General features: G+C 36.3%; 1 protein-coding gene across 2 annotated transcripts in view; it reads left to right on the top strand.

The window, feature by feature from the left end:
* Positions 1 to 7,481, top strand: part of MAP3K2 (mitogen-activated protein kinase kinase kinase 2) — a 56,235-nt gene extending 48,754 nt beyond the window's left edge. For both annotated transcript variants that reach the window (XM_063109829.1, XM_063109836.1), the window contains exons 15-17: positions 1,019 to 1,148; positions 6,161 to 6,338; positions 7,088 to 7,481. In XM_063109829.1, coding sequence (XP_062965899.1) covers positions 1,019 to 1,148; positions 6,161 to 6,338; positions 7,088 to 7,313 — 534 coding nt within the window. In that variant the 3' untranslated portion in view covers positions 7,314 to 7,481. The remainder of the gene's footprint in view (positions 1 to 1,018; positions 1,149 to 6,160; positions 6,339 to 7,087) is intronic.
* The last annotated feature ends 14,470 nt before the right edge of the window (positions 7,482 to 21,951 follow it).

The following is a 21,951-nucleotide window of genomic DNA, read 5'->3' as shown; positions in this document are numbered from 1 at the left end:
GTCATGAATAGTGGAAACAGCAAATGATTAAATCTGTAAAATCCAAGGAGGTATTTTCATATGACAGAGTACATGGTTTACCAAAATTTAAGGAAAGCAGAAACATTTGGATATATTTTCTTGTTTAGAAAAAGATTAGTAGGGCTGGCTCAGAGTGTGGTGTTACAGTAACACCAAGGCCAATGGTTCAGATCTCTATACTGGCCAGCTATCCAAAAAAAAAAGACTTGTCCCTCAGGAAGCCTTTTATTTTCATCTTTTAAAGTCGTGGTTAATAATCAAACTTGCACATTGGAATTACTGGGGAATCTCTTTCAAAATTCAGGTGCCTATGTCTCACCTCAGACAGATTCAGCAGTCTCAGAGATGGTACCTCATCCCGCTCTAAAAAACACTTAAGAAAATTTGAAATTCCCCTTCAATATATCTTATGTTTTGAACTAAAGTGTTGATATAAAGTTTTCCCTTTACTATCTAAAGGGAAAACTTAATCTCATATGCATTCTGATTTTCTAATCATATGCATTCTTTCTCCTGAGAAATAATTCATCAGATGTCAAGGAAACACTGTTTTAAAAACAGAGTAAGAACAAATAAGTAAAATTCAAGGGGACATACTTAAATAAGCAAGTGGGAAAAACAAAAATATAGTCAGGGCAAAAAAAGCAAGATAAAAGTACTAGAGAACTTTTAAAAACATTTAAAAATGTTTTTAGGAGTAGGATATAGTTAGAACCAAATAGTCATAGGAACAAGGGCATCAGTCAAAAAATTAGTTTTAAAGGCTTTCTCTAGCTGTGACCCATACTTTTCTAAAGTTCTGGTTAGGGAATATAGATGATTTTTATGTTAAATTGCATGGCATATTATGTTTTTACTGAGAATTCTGGCTCTCTCCAACTGCAGCTTCCCAGTCATGAACTAGGACTCTTAAAAATAAAGATTTAATAGTGGTTTTAATTTCAAACCATAGTTTTAAACCATAGTTTGTTGTTGGTGGTGTTTTCTTTTATCCTAGGGTTCAATTAAGGACCAGTTAAAAGCCTATGGAGCTCTTACTGAGAATGTGACTAGGAAATACACCCGTCAGATTCTAGAGGGTGTCCATTATTTGCACAGTAATATGATTGTCCACAGAGATATCAAAGGTAAGTAATGAGGTATATTTTATTTTAAATACACAGTTCTTTATGAATGTGAATGAAACAAGTGATATATAGTTAATACATTTAACATTTAAATTAATACATCTGCCTCTAAAATATCACAGGGAAACAGTTCTGCTTTCTCATGGGCTTCGTCAATGTTCCATCAGACCAGGCCCGGTGTTCAGGCATACACAAATGAATAGCTCCACTGTGGTGGTTCAGAGAATCAATAAAGTTCAAAATTAAGAGAGGCCATGTTTTCATGTATACTGCATAGGCCGTAGAATAGAGTAATTAAGAGTATGGGCTCTGCCACCAGGTGGCCTGATTCAATTTCAGGCTTTAGGGCTGGCCAGTTAGGTCACTTGGGAGAACATAGTGCTGATAACACCAAGGTCATGGGTGTGGAGCCCTGTACTGGCCAGCCGCCCAAAACAAAACAAAACAAAAATTCTGGCTTTATCCATCAATGTGTTACCTTGGACAAGTTACTTAACCTGTTTATGCCTCAGTTCCTCATTCTTAAATGAGGGTGATAATAGTATCCAACTCATAGGATTCTTGTAAGGATTATGTGAGTTAATGCATGTAATATGCTTAAAATAGTGCCTGGTACCTAGAAAAAGTTAGCTACAACAATGACATACTTTAGCTACGACAATGACATACTTTATATTGAGATCATATTTAAAGTCGTGGGAATGGATGTCATTACTTAGGGAAAGAATAAAGAGGAGGGAAGAAAAGAGCCCAAGATTGAGCTTTGATGAACTCCAACTTGTTAAACTCACTTTTTAAAACTCATAATCTTAGCTGTTTTCAGGAGTCAGGTATGTAAGTAAATGCATGAAGTGGCACAAATGCAAGTGGTGGGGAGGTGTACGATTGGAGAGTGCTTATTAGAGCTCTGTACTGTGATGCGTTCCTGGAGGTTGGATTCTGTAAAACTGGGCTGTGACCCCAAATTTAGAAGTCACTTTATCAATATAAATAATGTGTGTATAAATATATTATTCATTGGTCTTGCTGGAGGCTTTTAGGAGCTCTCAGGCTTTTGCTTCCTTTCTGTGGTGTGGCATATACTGACTATCCACATTTAGGCCAAGGAGACCATTCCTAACTAGTTTCTGGTGATAGGGTAGAATCTCCAGAATGCCTGAGTCAGATTACATGTACTAGAATGGGGCTTAGTAGTGAGTCTGAGAGGATGGGGACATGGCTCATGATCTACCCATCTCAGGCAGACCTCAGTTGTTAAGCATGAAACCTGATATCATAAAGAACCTCACAGAGAAATTATTCTATTAGGAACAGTCTCTATTCAAGCCAGCTTCTCATTAGCCTTCATAATGAGGCAAGGCAAAGGAGCTGAGGGAGCTACCCTCTGAGTGGATCCTCTTCTAACCTTGCCAGAAAGAGTGATGAACCATCCTGGTCAAATGAGGAAGTTGGAAGCAAGGTGATATTAAAGCATTATAGGGCAAATATATTGATAAGGGAAAAAAGTAAAATATAAAATTGGATGTGCATTATGATCTCAAATTTGTAAAATTCAAGTATGACCTAGAAGAGAAATTTCCATATGATTAACAGTGGTTATTGCCAGATGACAAGGTAAGTGATAGTTGTTTTCTTCTACATACTTTTTCTTATTCCCCAAATTTTTATGAGCAACTTTTAAATAGTAAGAGAACAGGAAGGATAGTTGAGTGGTTTTAAGTTTAAACCCATGAGTTCATAATGAAACTTAGAATAAAAATGAATTGATCATTAGTACTAGGGAACCAGCTTATTCAAAATCTGGTTCCTCTATTTTGCCTTTTTTAAAAAAAACAAACTATACCACTGAAGACCAAATACTGGATAAAAGGAAATAGAAGTATAGTTCAGTCGGTTAGATTGTGGTATTGTAATACCAAGGTCAAGGGTTCAGATCCCTGTACCAGCCAGCAACAACAACAAAAGCAAACAAAAAAAGAAGTATTTTGGCTATTTCACAAGCATTAATGAACTAATAGATATAGGCACTAAACATTAAGAGCTGCTGTCATTACTAAAATAGAGACTGTCTAGAATACAATATGTCTAGTTTTGAGACAGTCTAGAATACAATATCTATCTAGTTTTGTCCCCCAACCCCATGAATCTGATCAAGACTCCAGGTCCAACTACTAAATTATGGAATGTATATATAGGACAGATGAGCATGTTAAAATGACTCCTTGGGGTACAGTCAGCAAAATCTAGACCATGACAAAGTTGTAGGCAGACAACTTAGTTTCTTCATAAATTGCAAGGAAAAAAAATGCAAAGAAAAAAAATCAGAGGGACCTTTAGATTAGTAAAGACTTAATGTGTAGATCTTATTTTGATTTTAGTGTTAAAAAATTGAACACCAAGTATATATTGATAATATTAAGAAATTATTATTCATCCTCTTAGGTGTGATAAGAATCCTTATCTTTTAAAGATATGTACTGAACTATTTATTGATCATGATATCTTGAATTTGCTTCAGCCACTGTGGGAGGGAATGGGGAAGATGGACAGTATGGTTGGGGCATTGTCCAAATGGATATTGGTGCTGGGTGATGGGTACATAAACTATTCTGTCCACTTTTGTGTATGTTTGAAAAGTCTCAATAACTTACTTTTAACTTACCCAGAATAAGTTTTAAGTAAGTAGAAAACTCTGTCAGGAAACTGGCTTCCCATTTCCTCCTCGGCCCCTCCTGTGGATGAGCATTGGTTCAGCATTATAAGCCCTTCCTGTTTCTGACTTGCCTGGGACTGTTCCTTCACTGCTTATATCTAGGAAAACTGGTTTGTTTGTTGTCCTTCCACTGGTTAAGTATTTTGGAGATGGTGGCTTTTTTGACAGAGTCCTTTTTTAAGTTTTGGATGGTGGAGGATGTTAAGTAGGCAGTGCTGTTTTAGAAGGTCACTGGTATCAGGGCACATTTAGGCTTAAGGTATTCAGAGAATGGATCCTGGAGATGAACTTTGGAGAACCATCATTGATGAGGCTGAAGGATTTGCTGGGAGAAAAGAAAGATAAGTACAGAAGCTTATGGTGGGGATGAAGAGTCTACGTTCTCTCTGGTCTATAATGTTATGGGAGACATAAAAGTAAGAATTGAAGTAAAATTTAAAAATTAAAATTAGATAAAATAAATAGCTATTTTAAACCAGGTAATTTATAGAAAAATCTAAAAGTGAGAAGAGAAGTAATTTATAAAAGATTGAGACTAGCTTATAATCCCAGAAAAAAGACTGAATTTAAAAAATAAGAGGAAAAATAGAAAATAAAAAACAAATGAGCCTAGCACCCAGGTCTTGATTTCTGATACATTCTCCACTGGAAGGAACCAGGGCTCCTTGGAGAAATGGCTGATTCTGGGACTGGTGCAGGAAGTATACAAGATAAGCCTGGAGCATCTTCTAGTGCCGGAAAGTAAGAAAGTGTTCAAAAACAACCCAAAGGACAAAACCAAACAAGAACACAGTGATGGGGGGGTATGGCAAAGGGACTTAGGAGCCAATGGAAAGAGCTCCCAATGGCCAAAGCTGATACACCTTGAGCAGCAAAATAAAATAGTACTGGATTACAACTCAAAGTACACAGTAAATATCCATGTATTCATAGTGATATAAATAAATGATTTAATAAATAGGAGAGAGGAGACAAATCTCCTCTGCAGAATAATTACAAGTAATTTATATAGCTACTTAGCCCAGAGCATAGCTCCCTACTTCTTTATTATGGACTGTGCATGGTAAATTTCTTCCAAAGAGTACAGTGGGGATAGGGTATGACTTTACAGTGGAGAACCCAACAAACACCATCTCAAGCCAGGTGATCAAGGTTAACATCAACAGTGATGTTGACAGTATGAGTGCCCTTAATGTTATGTGATGAAAATGACACTTTACCTTGGGTCTTCCTCCCAAAAACTTATAACCTCAGTCTAATCATGAGAAAAACATGAGACAAATCCTAATTGAGGGACATTCTACAAAAACCTGACCAGTACTTCTCAGAAATGTCAAGGTTGTCAAAAACAAGGAAAGTCTGAGAAACTGTCACACCTAAGAGGAGCCTAAGGAGACATAATGACTAAATATAGTGTGGGATCCTGGATGGGATCCTGGGACAGAAAAAAGACATTAGGGGAAAACTGAGGAAATCTGAGTAAAGTGTGGTCTTTAGTTAATAATAGTGTGTCAATATTGGTTCATTAATTATAGCAAATGTACCGTAATAATATAAGATATTAATAATAGGGAAACTGGGTGTGGGGGTATATGGGAACTCTCTGTACTGTCTTTGCATTTATTCTGTAAATCTAAAGCTGTCTAAAGTTAATCATAAAAGCAAATGAAATTTTAAAGTAGATGAAAAGCTCATGCTTATCAGACACTTAAAATATAGATAGAAATTGAGAGTAAAATTAAAGCAAAACCCAGTATTAAGAAAAACTTTAAAACATAAGGTAACTAATATTTAAGTAATAGCAGAAAAAGTGCTAGAAGTTTTTGATTATGAAGTTCCCTTAGGAAGTTCTTGAGGAGAAGCTGGCTTCTCAGGGAAGTAGATTTCAGCCATGGGTTTCTTGCTTTATGACAGAGAAACTGGAGACCGGGAGCCTGCTATTGCTTTCTTGGTTCTTCACTGAGCTTCATTCTTAGTCCTTTTCTCCCTTTCTCTTTCTGTTCACCCTCACCTCCCACCTGGCATCAGTTTTTTTCAGTGGAAGAATCTTCTTAGGTCCTAAGCACACACAGCTGACTAAAAATTCAGTGTTCAGGCAGCAAATTCTTAATGAGCACCAACTGTGTGACTGGCTTTATGCCAGGTACTGCTTGGAAGACGAAAAGCAGCTTAATTTTCAAGACAGATTGAAGAAACTACTAAGTAATTCTCTGCCATCTGTTCTTTTATATTCCAGATTGTCAATAAAATTCCAGATTGTCAATAAAATTAATGAAATGAGGATATATCTTATTTTTAGGCGCAAATATCCTGCGAGATTCAACAGGCAATGTCAAACTAGGAGATTTTGGGGCCAGCAAACGGCTTCAGACCATCTGTCTCTCGGGGACAGGAATGAAGTCTGTCACAGGCACACCATACTGGATGAGCCCTGAAGTTATCAGTGGAGAAGGCTATGGCAGAAAAGCAGATATCTGGTAGGTTTTGATGTGAGGTTTGCCTGAAAACTACCTGTGCCTTCTTATATATTCCCACCCAGAGCTGAAATTACTGAGCCAGATTTAAATGATCTTTTGCACTTTTGAAATCAGTGTAAAGATTGCAAGGATTAACACCATTTTAATTATGCTTCATGGAGGCTTATCATTGACTAAATATTTAGAGTCATTGAACCTATCTTCCATTTTATAGGAAGGATTTCATCTTAAGCAAATCTTAGCATTAGAAAGCTATCTTATTTTGTTTCCCTAAAGAACTTTAAAAGTAATTAATCTTTGTTGTCAGTGTCTTATAATTCAGTTAATCTTTAGTTGCTTAATAATTTTAAGTTAGAACATAAAATGGCCATTTCTTACTTCCCACCCAGAAAAGATTTTAATAGACATTCATTTTAGGCACCTGAAGGTAAATAATTTCTAATGCTTGTATTCTTTGTAACATAAAGACAAAAAATTATTTTTAATGTCAGGTTAGAAAATTATATAAAAAATAATAATATGAATAATGTTCTTTGCCTAACCATTTAAGTGGTAGTCATTAAATCAAGGTTTGTTTTCACTGATTTTTATGTTTATACTACAGATTTATGTAATTATAACCTTTTAATGAAACTTTAAACTTGAAATATTTAAATATATATGGAATCCCATTTCTCATTTTCTAGCTAACTAGTTTGCTTTCATGATGCTATTGTTTGTGTAATATATTGCTTTTTATTTCCTTTTAGGAGTGTAGCATGTACTGTGGTAGAAATGCTAACTGAAAAGCCACCTTGGGCTGAATTTGAAGCAATGGCTGCCATCTTTAAAATTGCCACTCAGCCAACCAACCCAAAGCTGCCACCTCATGTCTCAGACTATACTCGAGATTTCCTCAAACGGATCTTTGTAGAGGCCAAACTGAGACCTTCAGCTGATGAACTCTTAAGGCACATGTTTGTGCATTATCACTAGCAGCCAATAACCTCTCCTGTGCCTCTCTACCCAGCTCCCATCTATTCATTCACCTTCTCTCTGACTGCACTTTTCTTTTTTATACAAAAGAGAGATGGGGAGAAAAAAAAGACAAGAGGGAAAGTATTTCTCTTGATTCTTGATTAAATTTGTTTAATAATAATAATAGTAACCTAAATTTTTTATATTTAACCTTTTTTTTCCTTTACAAGAACTTGAAACTTTTTTTTTTTTTAATTTTTATAATGTACTGATGTGGTTCAGAGAGATAAAGCACTTTAGTACATAGTCACTCTTTTTAGTACAAACAAATCATTTGGAATACCTAAAGATTGTAGAGTTCTTCCCTATATCACTGACATATTGGTGTTGATGGGGAGACATAGAAAACAAGCAAAAGAAAATGATGTATAATTTGTAGTTTTTAGTGATAGTATTTAAAATAGATCCTCATTTGTGGGGTTGAGCCCTAAACTTGAGTTTAGGGTAGGTACTCAACTTAAAGAATATAGGTTCCTTCTTTTATCTGTATTCTTTAGATCCTAACCTCTGTCTACCAAGCTTTTTGCTCAGTAGGAGTCTTGATAGAAAATATGAGTCTGTAAGAGGTATGTTTATTTGTTAATCTTAACCAGTATAATAAGCAAATACACTATAATAGATCCATGTTACTGGAATCTATAAACCTTGAGGGATAGCTTTCTGCTGAAAAAAAAAGAAAGATACTGTTTTGTTTTAAAGCAGATATGGGAAGTCAAGGAGCAAATCCTAGTAAAAGACAAAAGGAGATTGCTCTCATCTGTGTGAGCAGTGGAAGAGACCACATTTGCCAGTGAACACGAATAATGAAAAAAAGAATGAAGTTGTTTATTTTAAACTTTGTTCTTTACTCGAGGGGGAAAGTTCCAAAATTAAGGGAATGGAGAAAAAATCAAAATCGTGTACTATCTTCATATATCTAGCTCCTGATTCCCCATAGACAACATTCTTTAGGAAGTAAGACTTCAGTCCAGAGTGTCTGTGTGTTAAATCTAGTGTCATGAAATGAAACCTTTGTTTTTGGTATCACAGAATACTAAGGACCTCAAAAAAACAGATAGCATGTAAAACATTGATTGTCAGTGGTGGAGCAAGAATAATTTCACTTGGCATTTGGTGATGCCTGGAGACATTTTTGGTTGCCACAACTGGGAGGATACTACTAGTAGGTGGAAGCCAGGGGTGCTGCAAAATGGACTATAATACACGAGGATAGCGCCTCCTCCCCAAAGAATTGTCCTGTCCAAAATGTCAGAAGTGCCAAGATAGAGAAACCTCAATGTAAAGACCAGTCCCAGTTATAAACTGGAGTCAGCCATTTACAAAGCAGTAAATGCAAAAAAGTAAATTTCAAAGAGAAAGTGCTGTAATGCAAATTGAGAATTTTACAAGAGTAGATATCACTACTTTAAGTCAAGGGTGAATAATCTTAACAAACAGCAAATAGCAATCACTTCCTTACCAGCTCCATACTGCACCCAAATCAGTAACTCTTCCATTTTAGAAACAAAGTGAGTTTGAACACTGAGCCTTTTGAACTCAGCTGTCTGTATATATTCCTTTTTTCAAAGTCAGTTCATAATTATAGGCAAAGAAAAGCATATCAAAACAAAATGTTAACTACTAACAGGAAGGTTTAAAAACGGCCAGGATTTCTAGTATAATGACATTTAATAGAAAGAGATAGCTGGGAAAGGTCCCACTATCTCTAATGGAATTGTGCTACTGAAAAACATGAGGATTATCAGTAATTAGGCCACTTGCAATTTTTTCAGCATATTAAAGCAAGTGCTACGTACTTTATTTTTAAAGATCTAGAAAATAATAGTCTTCCTGGAGGCCCTAAATGTGATTGATGTCTTTCATGGGATTCATAAGGGATTCACGTATTTTTATTTTCTGCTAAAAGGTATGCTCATTTAGGCACTCTTCTGAAACTTTGTATCTGAAGTTAGGTAGATCTTGGTTTACTGTATCAAGGTCCTACCTGGCATTCCCTCTAGGAATATCTGAAATTCCATTAAGCTAGTCTGAAAAGAAATCAAAGCACAAAATTAGTTTCAGTGCTTCTCCCATACTCTTAAAATCCATGGAAGCAGCTTGCAAGGAAGAATAGGAATTAGGTGTCCCCCTCCTAAATCAACTGCCAAAACTTGTGCTAGAAACATAATCCCCAAGTGTGTGGATCTATTATACTTTCTATATCTTTTATGATTGAGGGCATCCTTTCTACTTGAGCAAGACCATGGTATCTGGACCAGTGAGCTTTTCCTTTGTTTCTTTGTCTTGTGTGGTTTTGATTTCCTTTTGGCTCATTTTTGGTCTGTCAGGGTAACCAGCAGTGCAAAATATAAGTATGAGACAAATACTCTTTAGAGAGAAATCTGGGGAGACTCTGGAACCCAAAGCAAAATTGCTTGCTTTTTTCAGACTCCTTTTTCTTTTTTAAATTTGATAGATAATAAAGGCACCTGAAAGAAACTACATACTACTTTAACACTGCTTCAGAAAACCTTTGCTTTATAAGAAAAATATTATTACCTATGGGAAAGTAATCTTTACGTAAAGACTTAAAAATAGACTAATAGTTTACAGACTTATTATATAAAATATGATGTGAATTTATTTCAAACAAATTGTGAAGGTACCAAAAATCACAATAAAAGTTAATATATATAAAAACTACTAGAACAAGAAAGCTTGAAGGTGGGGGTAGGGGGTATGGAAGACCAAAAGTACATAAAAAGAAATTTTTGAAAGAAAACACCTTTATCAGGGGAAGTTAAATACAACACTCCAGTTTTTTGTTCTTTCTAATAATGGTATGGATCAACAAATGAAATTTGAACTTTTTGAGATGACTAACTGAATTTTTGTTTTTTAAATGCACAGCTGATTCTTCTATACTGTAATGTTTCTTTGCTGAGGCTGGAAAATGGCCAGACTGCTGACTTTGTGCCTTTAAAATGCATTCTGCTTTGACAGTGGCAGACTTTTTGGTGCTGGAGAAGATTCACTAGCAGTCTCACACGTGCTTTTCAGGAAATATCTTTCTACTTAGGCCTCGAGAGATTCAGTGGCATGACTTAGGCTTGGACCAAATATAAGATCTTTTACATTGCAAACAAAGTGTATTAAATAAAAATATCATAATGACTAAGGGAGATTTTGATGGGTTGTAATTCTTTAAAAGTATACAGACTTTGAAAAATTCAGTATGAATATCTTGAAATATTTCAGCACTTTTCTTTGTTTACAAAACATGTTTCTTTCTTTTTTTTTTTTTTGTCTTTTTGTGACCGGTAAGGGGATCGCAACCCTTGGCTTGGTGTCATCCGCACCGAGCGCACCGGCCATCCCTATGTAGGATCTGAACCTGCACGGTGGGAGCGCTGTTGCGCTCCCAGCGCCACACTCTCCCAAGTGCGCCACGCCGTTGGCCCTACAAAACGTTTCTAATTTAAAAAGTGACTAAGACTATTGCCCTTAAAAGTTTTAAAAGGCACAGTCACCCTTACATAACATATATAACAGATTGACATGCTGAACTATAAAAGAAAAATTAAAAACTTTGATTACAGAGTAAATTGAATTGGTTTTCACTTAGAGTCTTACCTTACCCCCAATAGAAATTACATAAAAAAGGTGAAAGTGTTTCTTTACAGTAGTTTTCCTCCAGCTCTTGCATATGTCATGTCTGGTCTGTAGTAATTCTGAGGTAGACTTGTTATGATACATGAAATCACTAAAAATCAAGTCTGAATAGTTTAGCACGATGACCAAGCCAGATGCAGACTTCTTGGACCATGGCAGACTTCTGTGCCAATGATTTCATTTGGGGTCTAGGAACCAATAGCAGTAGCTTGATGTAAAATCAGTGGTTTCAATCAGATATACAAATCTATCCATTTTTAAAAATAGAGTGAATCTTTTTTCATTTGCTTATTCAGTAATTCTGAATTATTGTGTCAGGGACAAAATTGACATCCTTGAGGAAGTCATAGTCTTGGAGGAACATGGACAAACAGTTATTTTATGGCATACCCAAACTGATAGTTCAGCGATAATGTTTTAAAATGTTATGATTATTTTTTATGAAGTAAGGGGAAAGCAATTTTGCATAATCATTGCCTGTTACAAACTGAATGTCATTAACAACAGGGATTAGAGTAAAAGTATTGCCAAATTGGAGGGACCTCCCCTAGGTCAGGCAGCCTCTCTCTCAGGACCCCTCTTACTACAAAACCCAGCCTCTACTCAAACAGTTCCAGTGATGCGGAACATTTATTCCGTAATAGTTTTTTTTTTTTTTCCAGCTGTCTCGTTTGAAGAAAAAAAATTTTCTTTTGGTCTAAATTTTGAAAATACCCAAAACATTTGATAGAAGCTAAACTCTGTCAACAATGTTATTTATGCTAATATCAGGAAAATTTCTTGAGACCATATTGATTTATCGTTAAGTTTGGCCTTTGTATTAATGTAATGTTCATATTTATTTGAATTTTAAGATTGGTTAAATGTTAATGAAAAGCAATTTAATTGTTAATTTTTAGTAGTGCCTTTTTCTCTGTATGCCTTAATTTTATTTTATATTAATAATAATTAGTTACCCACCAAAATGAAGATTTTTCCAAAATCAGTCAAGAGTTCATTTGGCCTTAGACTGTGTATTGGCCCTTAAATGTTTCTTAATGCCTGCTTTCTCTTCCTACCCTTTTCTACCTCCCTTTTTAATTTATTTTTTAAATGTTAAGAGAGAAACATTAGCATTTGTCTGTGATAGACACACTGCATTCTCCACTATTTGTGAATTCCTAAGATAGGCATAGAAAGAGGTATTCTCATTATAAAAAGACATAGTAAATTGTTTTCAAGGTTGATTACTTGATTTTTTATCACATTGGTACTGTCCAAGTTCTTTGTGTATCATGGTTCAATTACAATTTTCATAGCTGAGCTAGAGTGATTTGCCCTAAAGAGGTCATTTAGATGGTTTGTAAATGTCGAGGCAAAGAGGCCTAGGGCAATGAGCAAAAAATCCAGGGATAGGAAAATCTAATCCTTTTTAACTAACATTTTTACTAATACTCTAGCTTACTTCTCTGTGAAGTGTGTGTGGGGTGGGTGGGTGGGTGGGTGTTGTTTGAAGCTGGGGCAGGGGTGGGAAGGAAGGAAGCAAAGGTGTGAATGTTCATTAGATCAGTCTCTGTTCTTGGAAGAACAGCTCAAAAATGTATGACCTACTGATGATGGATGAGTATAGTATCGTCAGATAGGAACACTAGTACATTTTCCACAAGTAGCTAGTGCAAGTGATTGTTTAAAGATATTGTAAATTGCCAAGCTCTTGGTTGCTAAAAGTAGATTAAAATACAATTTGTGTGTGTGTGTGTGAATGTGTTTAATAACGAGCTTATATATAATTCTTAAATAGAAATTAATTGATTTTACATAGTTCTTCATGAACTCTTTGGAATAGAAATTCTACCACACATTATCAAAACAAGCTTCCTTAGCTTACCAAGTATTTAAAAGGAAATTTTCTTATACCTCTTTTTGGTTGGCTAGGGAAGGCGTGCTGTGAAGCCACTGTTCCTACTTCATAGTCTTTAGCTTTGCTTTGACTTATGCCAAGGTCTGGACAAGATGTTATAATAGGTGTGGGAGGTATCGGGGCCAACCATCTCTCCATACTCACCTTTCAGAGCTGTAGATGGTAATGAGCTCTCAGGAGCCTAGAAGTTCTCTTCTTGGCAGTAGTGAGAGCAGTTAAGGTTGAGCTTCAAAAGGTGAGGGAGGAGTCATAGCTATAGTAGAGAAAAGAGTAAATTTTATCAGTTACCTGTATACAGTCTCATAATTCTTCATATTTTTCATAATTGTGCATTGTAATTGATAGTCATATGGTATTTTTATTAATAACAGCAAAGACATTAAATCTGTGAGTACTATTATTCCCTCTGCCTGATGATTTCTTGTTTGTATCACAATTTGTATTATCAGAATCACATTAAACCAAAGCTTTTATATTCCCGGTACACATAACCAAAATGTTTAGCACTGTTACTTCTGGCCACTTGTAAGCTAATAGTATAAAAATGATAAAGCAGGTACTCGTAGAGTTTGTGTTCCAATAAATTCTTCATGGAAAAGGACAGGTGCTCAGTGTTTGCATTTAGACATGTAGAATTCAACTGTTAAGGAACAATATAGACATTATGAACTTAAGGTTGTACATGTGCCAATCTTACTAATACCACTTGACCGTAGATGCGCATAGGTATACACTAACATCTGATGCCTCAGGTTGTTGGCATACTTTCTTCCTAGTGTCTTAACATTGGTGAACTTGTGTTTGACTTGAGGGGAGTTTCAGCAAAGCTGTGAAGAAAAGTAGGTTATGGACTAATATCTGCTTTGTGCCATAGACATTTTGGAACATAAGGAAGTGTCCACTCTCCAGTATATGTGCAGAATTTGTCCTCATAAATAAGGATTTCTGAATCCCTTAATGACATTTGAGAACAGTAAAGTTCATGACTATACTGAAAAACAGTTTTGTATTCACTTATTTATGTTTTTTTTAGAACTTATTTTTTAAAAGCATAAGTAGTGATGATTTTAGCATTAGCATTACTTGGAGGGGAGAGAGAACTAATGAAATTACATCATAAACTCTATTAGATACCTACTCAAAAATGTATTTGACATATTTTCATTTTTCCTAAGACTTCTCCACCTGGAATGAGGAGAGAGGACTAGTAGAAATATTTGAGCTGGAGAGGCTTATGGGCAAAAGAAAGTGGGCCAAACCCTTGCAATATACTCTATTTAATTGAAAGTATACTGTCTAAGGCTAAGAATACTTCTTGAAAAACAAACAATTGTTTTAATACAATCTTAATTAGTAAAAGGTTTACATTTTTTCTATTGTTATTGGTTTTAAAATTTGCTACCCTGCATTCTGAAATATAAAGGAGTTAATACCAAAAATACTTTTAATGTCTGACATCTCTTACATTTCACATGGTTCTTTTTATTCATTGTAAATAAAAGTAAACTTGGATAAATTTGAGAATAAACTTTTAATTGTTACAAACTGTAATTATTAATTTGTAAATTTACTCTTTGACTTAATGTACATTTTTCAATGTAGCCATTAAATTCTTTATATTTAACCTATTGGTTTCTCTCTGTAAATGTTTTTAATCTCATTTGAGTGCTAGGCAGTTTATAATTATGTACAAAGTTTTTTTTCCCTATCAAGGTTGACTTTTTTGCACATTTTTGAAAATGTTTAATTTGTACACTGACCTACTACTCTGACCAATAATTGTTGAGTGTATGAGTATTGTGAATGCGTGCACTGAACTACTGTCTATTTTAACTTCTTTCAAGATGTAGGTATCAGTTACTGCACTGCTATTACTGACTTAAATGGACCTTCTTGCTTTTACAAAGTATACTTATCTATGGTTCTATCTTTGTTGAAGAACTCAGGAGTTCAACATTATTTTCTAATTTTATAATGTATTCTAAAATCCATTACTAAGTTGAAAGTATGCTTTGTAATTCTGTGTATCAGGGGATGTGTGTTTGTGTGATGTCTTTTCATGTCTGTAGGCTCATGGATATATCCCAGTAAGTTCTTAATTTTCATTTCATTTCTACATTTTTATGAACTTGTTTTATAAGTGTATTATTTAGGATAATTAAATATATATAAGAGCTTTCTGAGAGATTATTTACTATAGGAATATATTTTCAGCTGGCTGATCAAAAATATTTTTTTAATTTTGTTTTTAACCATTTAAAATGTATTTGTATTTCCAGAATTGGACAAAAATTGTACTTAGAGATCAATTAAAATACTATTGCAAGAAAAAGCACTGGATTTTCCTTTGAGAATTCTGTGAAATGCAAATTAAGAGAAAAATAGGTTTTAAGCAGTGGCAAAAACACACTGTTCACTAAAATGGCCTTTGAATTCTCAGAGCTGTGAAAAAATGTGAGAAACTAAATTGTCTTGAAGGGGTGTAAAGATTTTTATATCTTTAGTTGCTTTTGGCCTGTCCTACTGTTGTTTTTGGATACTTCCTTTATTTTACCCCCAAAAGCTTTCAACTTTTAGTTTTTCCCTTACTGGGCAAGGTCAGTCTGGGTTTATAGAACAGTACATTTTGATTCTCTGTAACTGATTTATAAATTGGTTTAGAAATGTCCAAACTGTGTGTCTTCATATTGTACTGTGTGTTTTAAGCAGAAAAAGAGTTGGAAATTAAATTTCCAATCTGATAATATTATTGTATTAAAAGAAAACCTTGTTTTTAATATGCGGTACCATGTGAAATTACTTGTGTTGGGAATAAAGTCCACTGTTAAAGTTGAATGTCACTAAGCTTATGAAAAAAGGAACCGGTGCGATTAGAAAAACCTATCAAAAGCCAGATATATTGTGGTATGTGCCACATTTCATGCACATTTTGACTTTGTGTCGTTCATTCAGAATTGTGCTTGTAAAAATGTATAGAATTGCTGAGTTTTATAAGTTCTATATACTTGTTTTTTCTTGCTGGTAAATAGCTTTTTAAAAAAATCTAATATAAAAGAAACCATGTTTCTTTCTATTTTGTTAGTGATCAATGACTTTGTTTATATGGAAATTTGTATATTGTTGGCACACATCTTTGTTTAGATTTATCATGCATGAAGGCCTGCAATAATTAGCACAATGAAAATTGCTTTTTCTTACATGTTGTTTTTGAAAGATTGTGGTGCAAAGGCTTACTCTAAGTAGCCTGGACTATGGAATGAATATAAATGAATGGCACTTTGAGTGTTAATAAAGCTGATATTTATTTCCACTGTGATTGGTTTGTCCAGATCTGTTCTTGGACACAGCATGTTTTTAGTTGTTTCCCCTTGCCTGAGTTGATCACTATAGGAGACCAAGCAGAGATGAACCTAGAAACATTGAAACTAAACTAAATCTTTCTAGTATCAAAGTCTATATTGTCCCACCAAACTTGCTGTGGTGTATCTTTGGATATCTTGATTACCCAAATCAGGACTTAGTGGTGATGAAAAACAAACACAAGGCCTCCTGTCTTACCTACTGAGTATAAAGAATGGTCTCTCACAGGGTAGTGAAGATAATTAAATACTTTCATATAGAGGCCAACTTAACTGCAAGTCAGACTCAGAATCTTGAATATCCTCTGACCTAGCAATTTTATATCTAGGAATTAATCCTCTGGAAATGATTGTGGATGTGGTACAATATATCTATAAAAGCCCAAAATTGAAACTAAACATCCAACAATAGGGTCTGTCGTAGAAAAGTACCACAAACTGGGTGGCTTATAACAATAGAAGTTTATTGTCTCATAGTTCTGGAGGCTAGAATTCCACATTAAGGTGTGGCAGGGCCATGCTCCCTCTGAAACCTGTAGGGGAATCCTTCCTTGCCTCTTCCAACCTTTGGTAGCCCCAGGCATTCCTTGGCTTGTGGCAGCATCACTCCAGTCTCTGCTTCCATCACCAAAAGGTATTCTTCTGTTTTATCTGTTCCTCTGTATGTGTTCCCCTTTTTATAAGGACAACAGTTAGGGGCCACCTTAATGATCTCATTTTAACTTGATGACGTCTGTAAAGACCCTATTTCCAAATAAGGCCACATTCTGAGGTACTAGGGGTAGGACTTCGAAATATCTTTTGGGACACAATTCAACCCATAGCAGTCTGTCCTCTGGCCCCTAAAACTTCATATCCTTACGATGGAATTTGGATGTATTGTCCTCCCAGAACTCATGTGGAAATCTGATCCCCAATGTGGTAGTGTTGGGAGCTGTTGGAGTCACGAGGTTGGATCCTTCATGAGTGGATTAAAGCTCTCCCTGGGGGGTGTGGGTAGTGAATGAGTTTTCTATTAGTTACTGTGAGATCTGGCTGTTTAAAAGACCCTGGCACTGCCCCTCTCTCTCTTACTTCCTCTCACCATGTGATTTGCTTGTACCCCCCCGCTGCCTGCTGTTTTCCACCATGAGTAGAAGCAGCCTGAGGCCTGCACCAGATGCAGCTGTTCCAGAATCGTAAGCAAATAAACCTCTGTTCTTATAAATTACCCAGTCTTGGGTCCATTATGGTAACACAAAAACAGACTAATACACTTTCCCACATGCAAAATACGTTTACCCCATCTCACCATCCCCAGAAGTCTTAGTCATTCCAGCATCAACTTTAAGTCCAATATCTAAACATCAGCTCAAATCTCATAATCTAAATCAGCCAAATCATTATGGGTGAGACTTAGTGTATGATTCCTGTTGGAGCAAAATTCTTTTCCATCTGTGAAACTGTGAAACCAGACAAGTTATCTGCTTACAAATTACAATGGTGGGACAGGGAGAGGGTAGACATTCCTATTTCAGAAGGGAGAAATTGGAAGGAAAAAGACTTGCAGTTCCTAAGCAAGTCTGAAACCTAGCAGAGCAAATTACATTAGATTTTAAGGCTTGAGAATAATCCAGCTGGCTGGTTAGCACTTAGTAGAGTGTGGTGCTGACAACAGCAAGGTCAAGGTTTCAGATCCCCTTACTGGTCAGCAGCCACTCCCAAAAAAGAAAAAAAGTTATCCTCATTGGTGTGCTGCTCTTTCCTCAGGGCCCACTGGGCTGTGGCCCTGCCCCTAAGGAGGCAGTAGTTCCACACCCTGGGCCTGTCTCTTTGAGAGTGTCAGAAGCCTCTGAACTACCCTCAGGGTCATTCTTCCATTTTCTTGAAGGATGACATGTTCACAGATGGAGAGCTCTATCAGTCCCTTTCCTGCCTTAGAATCCCAGAAGTCCAAATGACTTCCTTCATGTCATACCATCTCTGTCCCTTCAGTCCAAACTGCCCCAGGATTTATGCTGAGATGGTTGATTGGATCTATAAGCCACATACCTAATCTCTTGCAAATGGTTGTTTAGCCATGTTTTCTCCAGAGCACATATTCTCATTTTTTACAATATGGATAAGGCTAAGAATTATCCAAATCTTCCAAGTTCTGGTTCCTTTTTGCTTAATTCCTTCTTCAATGTATTTCTTTCCTCTCACGTCTTCTTCTTTTTGTTTGTTTTTGTTCTCCTTTTTCCTCTCACATCTTACTGTAAGCAGTAAGGAGAAACTAGGCCACATTTTCAACCGTTGCATAGAAATTTCCTCAGCAAAATATCCAAGTTTATTACTTGAAAGTCCTACTTTTCACCCAACAGAACACAGTTCAGGCGAGTTCTCTACCACTTTATAACAAGGATCACTTTTCCTCCAGTTTCCGATAACATATTCCTCATTTTCATTTGAGCCCTCACCAGAATCACCTTTAATGTTCATATTTTGACTAACAGTCTCTTCAAGACAATCTAGCCTTTTTCTATTATGCACTTAAAAATTCTTTCAACCTCTGCCCATCACCCAATTCCAAAACCACTTCCACCGTTATAGATATTTGTAACAGCAGGACTATTTCCCTGTACTAAAATCTGTATTAGGGTTCTCAGAGGGAGAAAAAAATTTATATATAAATCTATGTCAATATATACATATATATTCCATTGCGAGAGAAAGAGATTAAAAAATTGGCTCACACAATTGTGGGGGCTGGCAAGTCAAGAATTCTGGTAAAACTTGATGTTGCAGTCTTGAGTCCAAAGGCTGGAAACTCAGGCAGAACTTCTATTTTGCAGTCTGGAGGCAGAATTTCTTTTTCTTGGGAAACCTGTCTTTGCTCTTAAGGCCTTCAACTGATTGGCCAAGGCCCACCCACATTACTGAGGGTAATCTGCTTAAAGTCTACTGATGTAAATGTTAATCACATCTTTAAAAAATACCTTCATAGCAGCATCTAGACTTGTGTTTGAACAACACTGTAGCCTAGTCTAGTTGATACATAAAATTAACCATCAGAGGGATGGATCAAATAAATTGTAGTATATTCATATAGTGGAACTCTTCATATATTATTGACATAGAGGAAGTTATATAAGAGGTATAGCATAATCCCACTTTTTGTTTAAAGATACTTGGAAAAAATATTGGGAGGATATATGTCACTCAAGTGGTGGTAGAGTTATGAATAGATTTTTTTTTGCTTATCTGTAATTTTTAAACTTTTATGATATACGTGGGAATTTTTGCTTAGTATGAAATATTTTCTTAATTATGAAAATGTTAGATTAGCCACTCTTCCTCATCACCCCCTTTAGTCAAATTAACCAGGTTTGGCAGCAACAGGTTGAAAAAAGGCCACATTTCCACTTCTCAAAATTTGCCTTAAGAAAACGATAAGATGCAGTTAAAGAATTACATCCAATGATATTCATCATAGAGCTATTTATAACAGGAAAAACAGGAACTACCCCAATGCCCCCAAATAAGGGTTTAGCTAAGTAAATTATGATATTACCATACAATGGGATATTAAACACTCATTTTAATGAATGAACAAAGCTTATGTTAGGAGGATATAAAATCGTCATATGTCCAAGTAACATCTTCATGGTGTAAAAACACCTACTCATAGAAAAAAAGCCTGGAAGAAAATAAGACAAAATGTAGATAGCAAGTGGGTAGTGTTATATATGACTTAAATAGCCTTTGCTCATACCGGCCAGCTGTCCCCCCAAAAAGCCTTTGCTATGTTTTCCTCTAGTTTCCAAGATTTTTACTTTAATCAAAGGGAACATATAAAAACATAAAAGCCAGTTTTAAAAATGTAGTTCCTCCACCTCTTGAGTAAGGCACCAACAAACCTTCAATTTACTGAAGCCATTGACCTAATGGATCTCTACATTGCACATCCTTTGACTGACTCTTAGTCTTCAGTGTGCTCAGCCGATCAGCATCTAACACAGTTGATCACTTCCTTCACCTTGCAATGAGATGAAATAAAATCAGGACTTCCACGACTCCTGATTTTACTATCTCACTGACTGCTCAACTGGGTGTTGCCAATTCTCCTTTATCTTGCAGCCTGTTCACTGGGAAATGTCCTCCATCCTTAGACCTTCCCTTCAGCTATATTTATTTCCTAGGTAACCTCAAGCAGTTCTATAGCTTCATTACCATGGATATGTCAACAATTCCCAAATTTATATTTCTAGGTCACTGAACTTCAGACTCACACGCAACTTCCTTCTTGACAATCCATTTAATTGTCTAATAGGTCACTGCTATAGATTGAATTGCATCCTCCCCAAAATTCATATGTTGAAGCCCTAAACCCCAATGTGACTGTATTTGAAGATAGGATCTGTGAGGTGATAGAAATTAATAAAGGTCATAAGGGTGGGGCCCTAATCCAACAGGGCTGGTATCCTTATGAGAAGAGGAAGAGACACCAGAGATCTCTTTACACCATGTGAGGACACAGCAAGAAGGCAGCTTCTGCAAGCCAGGAAGCAGGCTCTCACCAAGAAGAGAACTCTGCTGGACCTTATTCTTGGACTTCCCAGCCTCCAGAACTGTGAGAAAATAAATTTATGTTGTTTAAGTGTGTGGTACGTTGTTATGGCAGACTGAGCAGACTAACACAGCCACACACATTTAATGTATCCCAAACCATCCTCCAAACCCATACCTTCCCTAAGGTATATCTTCATTTTTGCAGTAGCTCAGGCTAAAAATCTTGGAGTTATCTTTTACTCCCTCTTACTACTCTATCAAGTCAGTCAGAAAATCACATCCACTCTACTTTCAAAATATATTCAGAATGGAACAACTTTTCATCACCTTTACCCATACGACCCTCGTAAAGCCAGCGGTTTCCTATCCGGACTGCTGCAATAGCTGTCCTTGACCTTGTAAAGTCTATCTTCAACACAGCAGCCAGTGTAGGGTTATCCTTTAATATGAAATCAGATTGTCATTTCTCTGTTCAAAACTGCCCAATGGTTTCCCATTTCGTAATAAAATCCAAAGTTATTGACATGGCCTACAGGGCCCTACATCAGTGGTTCTCAAACTTCAGCATCAGAACCTTCTGGAGGGCAAGATCGTTGGGCCCCCACCTCCAGCTTTTTGATTCAATAGGTCTAATGATTTGGCCAGAATCTTTGCATTGCCTTTCTGACCCGTTTTAACCAGTTTCCACGAGGTGTTGATGTGGTCCGGGGACCTCGCTTGGAGTACCATGTCTCTGCGTGTACTGCCCCGTGTCTTCTCCCCCCTCTCCCAGCCACACTGCTCCCCTCAGTTTCGTCTCAGACGCCAAACGTGTGTGGGCCTCACGTTTGTGTTCTCTTGTCCTCTTCCCGTATTGCTCCTCCCTTGTTATTACATAGGACACTGCCTCGCTTTCCTCAGGTCTTTGCTCAAATATCACCACTTCAGGGAGCTATTCCAGGACCACTCTATTTAGAATGGCGCTGCCTGTCACTCTGGGCCCCTGTTTCATTTTTCCTCAGAGCGCTTAATACCCTATTTATTTGATTATTACCCATATCGCTTCGTTAGGATTTAAGTTCCAGAACAAGGCTTTCGTTTTCGGTCCTTCCCCAGCGGCTTAAGCGGTACCTGGCCGATCACATAGGCGCTCAATTTTCACTGAAGGACTAAAAGA

The sequence above is a fragment of the Cynocephalus volans genome, chromosome 1, assembly GCF_027409185.1.
Source record: "Cynocephalus volans isolate mCynVol1 chromosome 1, mCynVol1.pri, whole genome shotgun sequence".
NCBI lineage: Eukaryota > Metazoa > Chordata > Mammalia > Dermoptera > Cynocephalidae > Cynocephalus > Cynocephalus volans.
The sequence above is the reverse complement of the archived record's forward strand: the minus strand, read 5'-3'. Positions and strand labels throughout refer to the sequence as shown.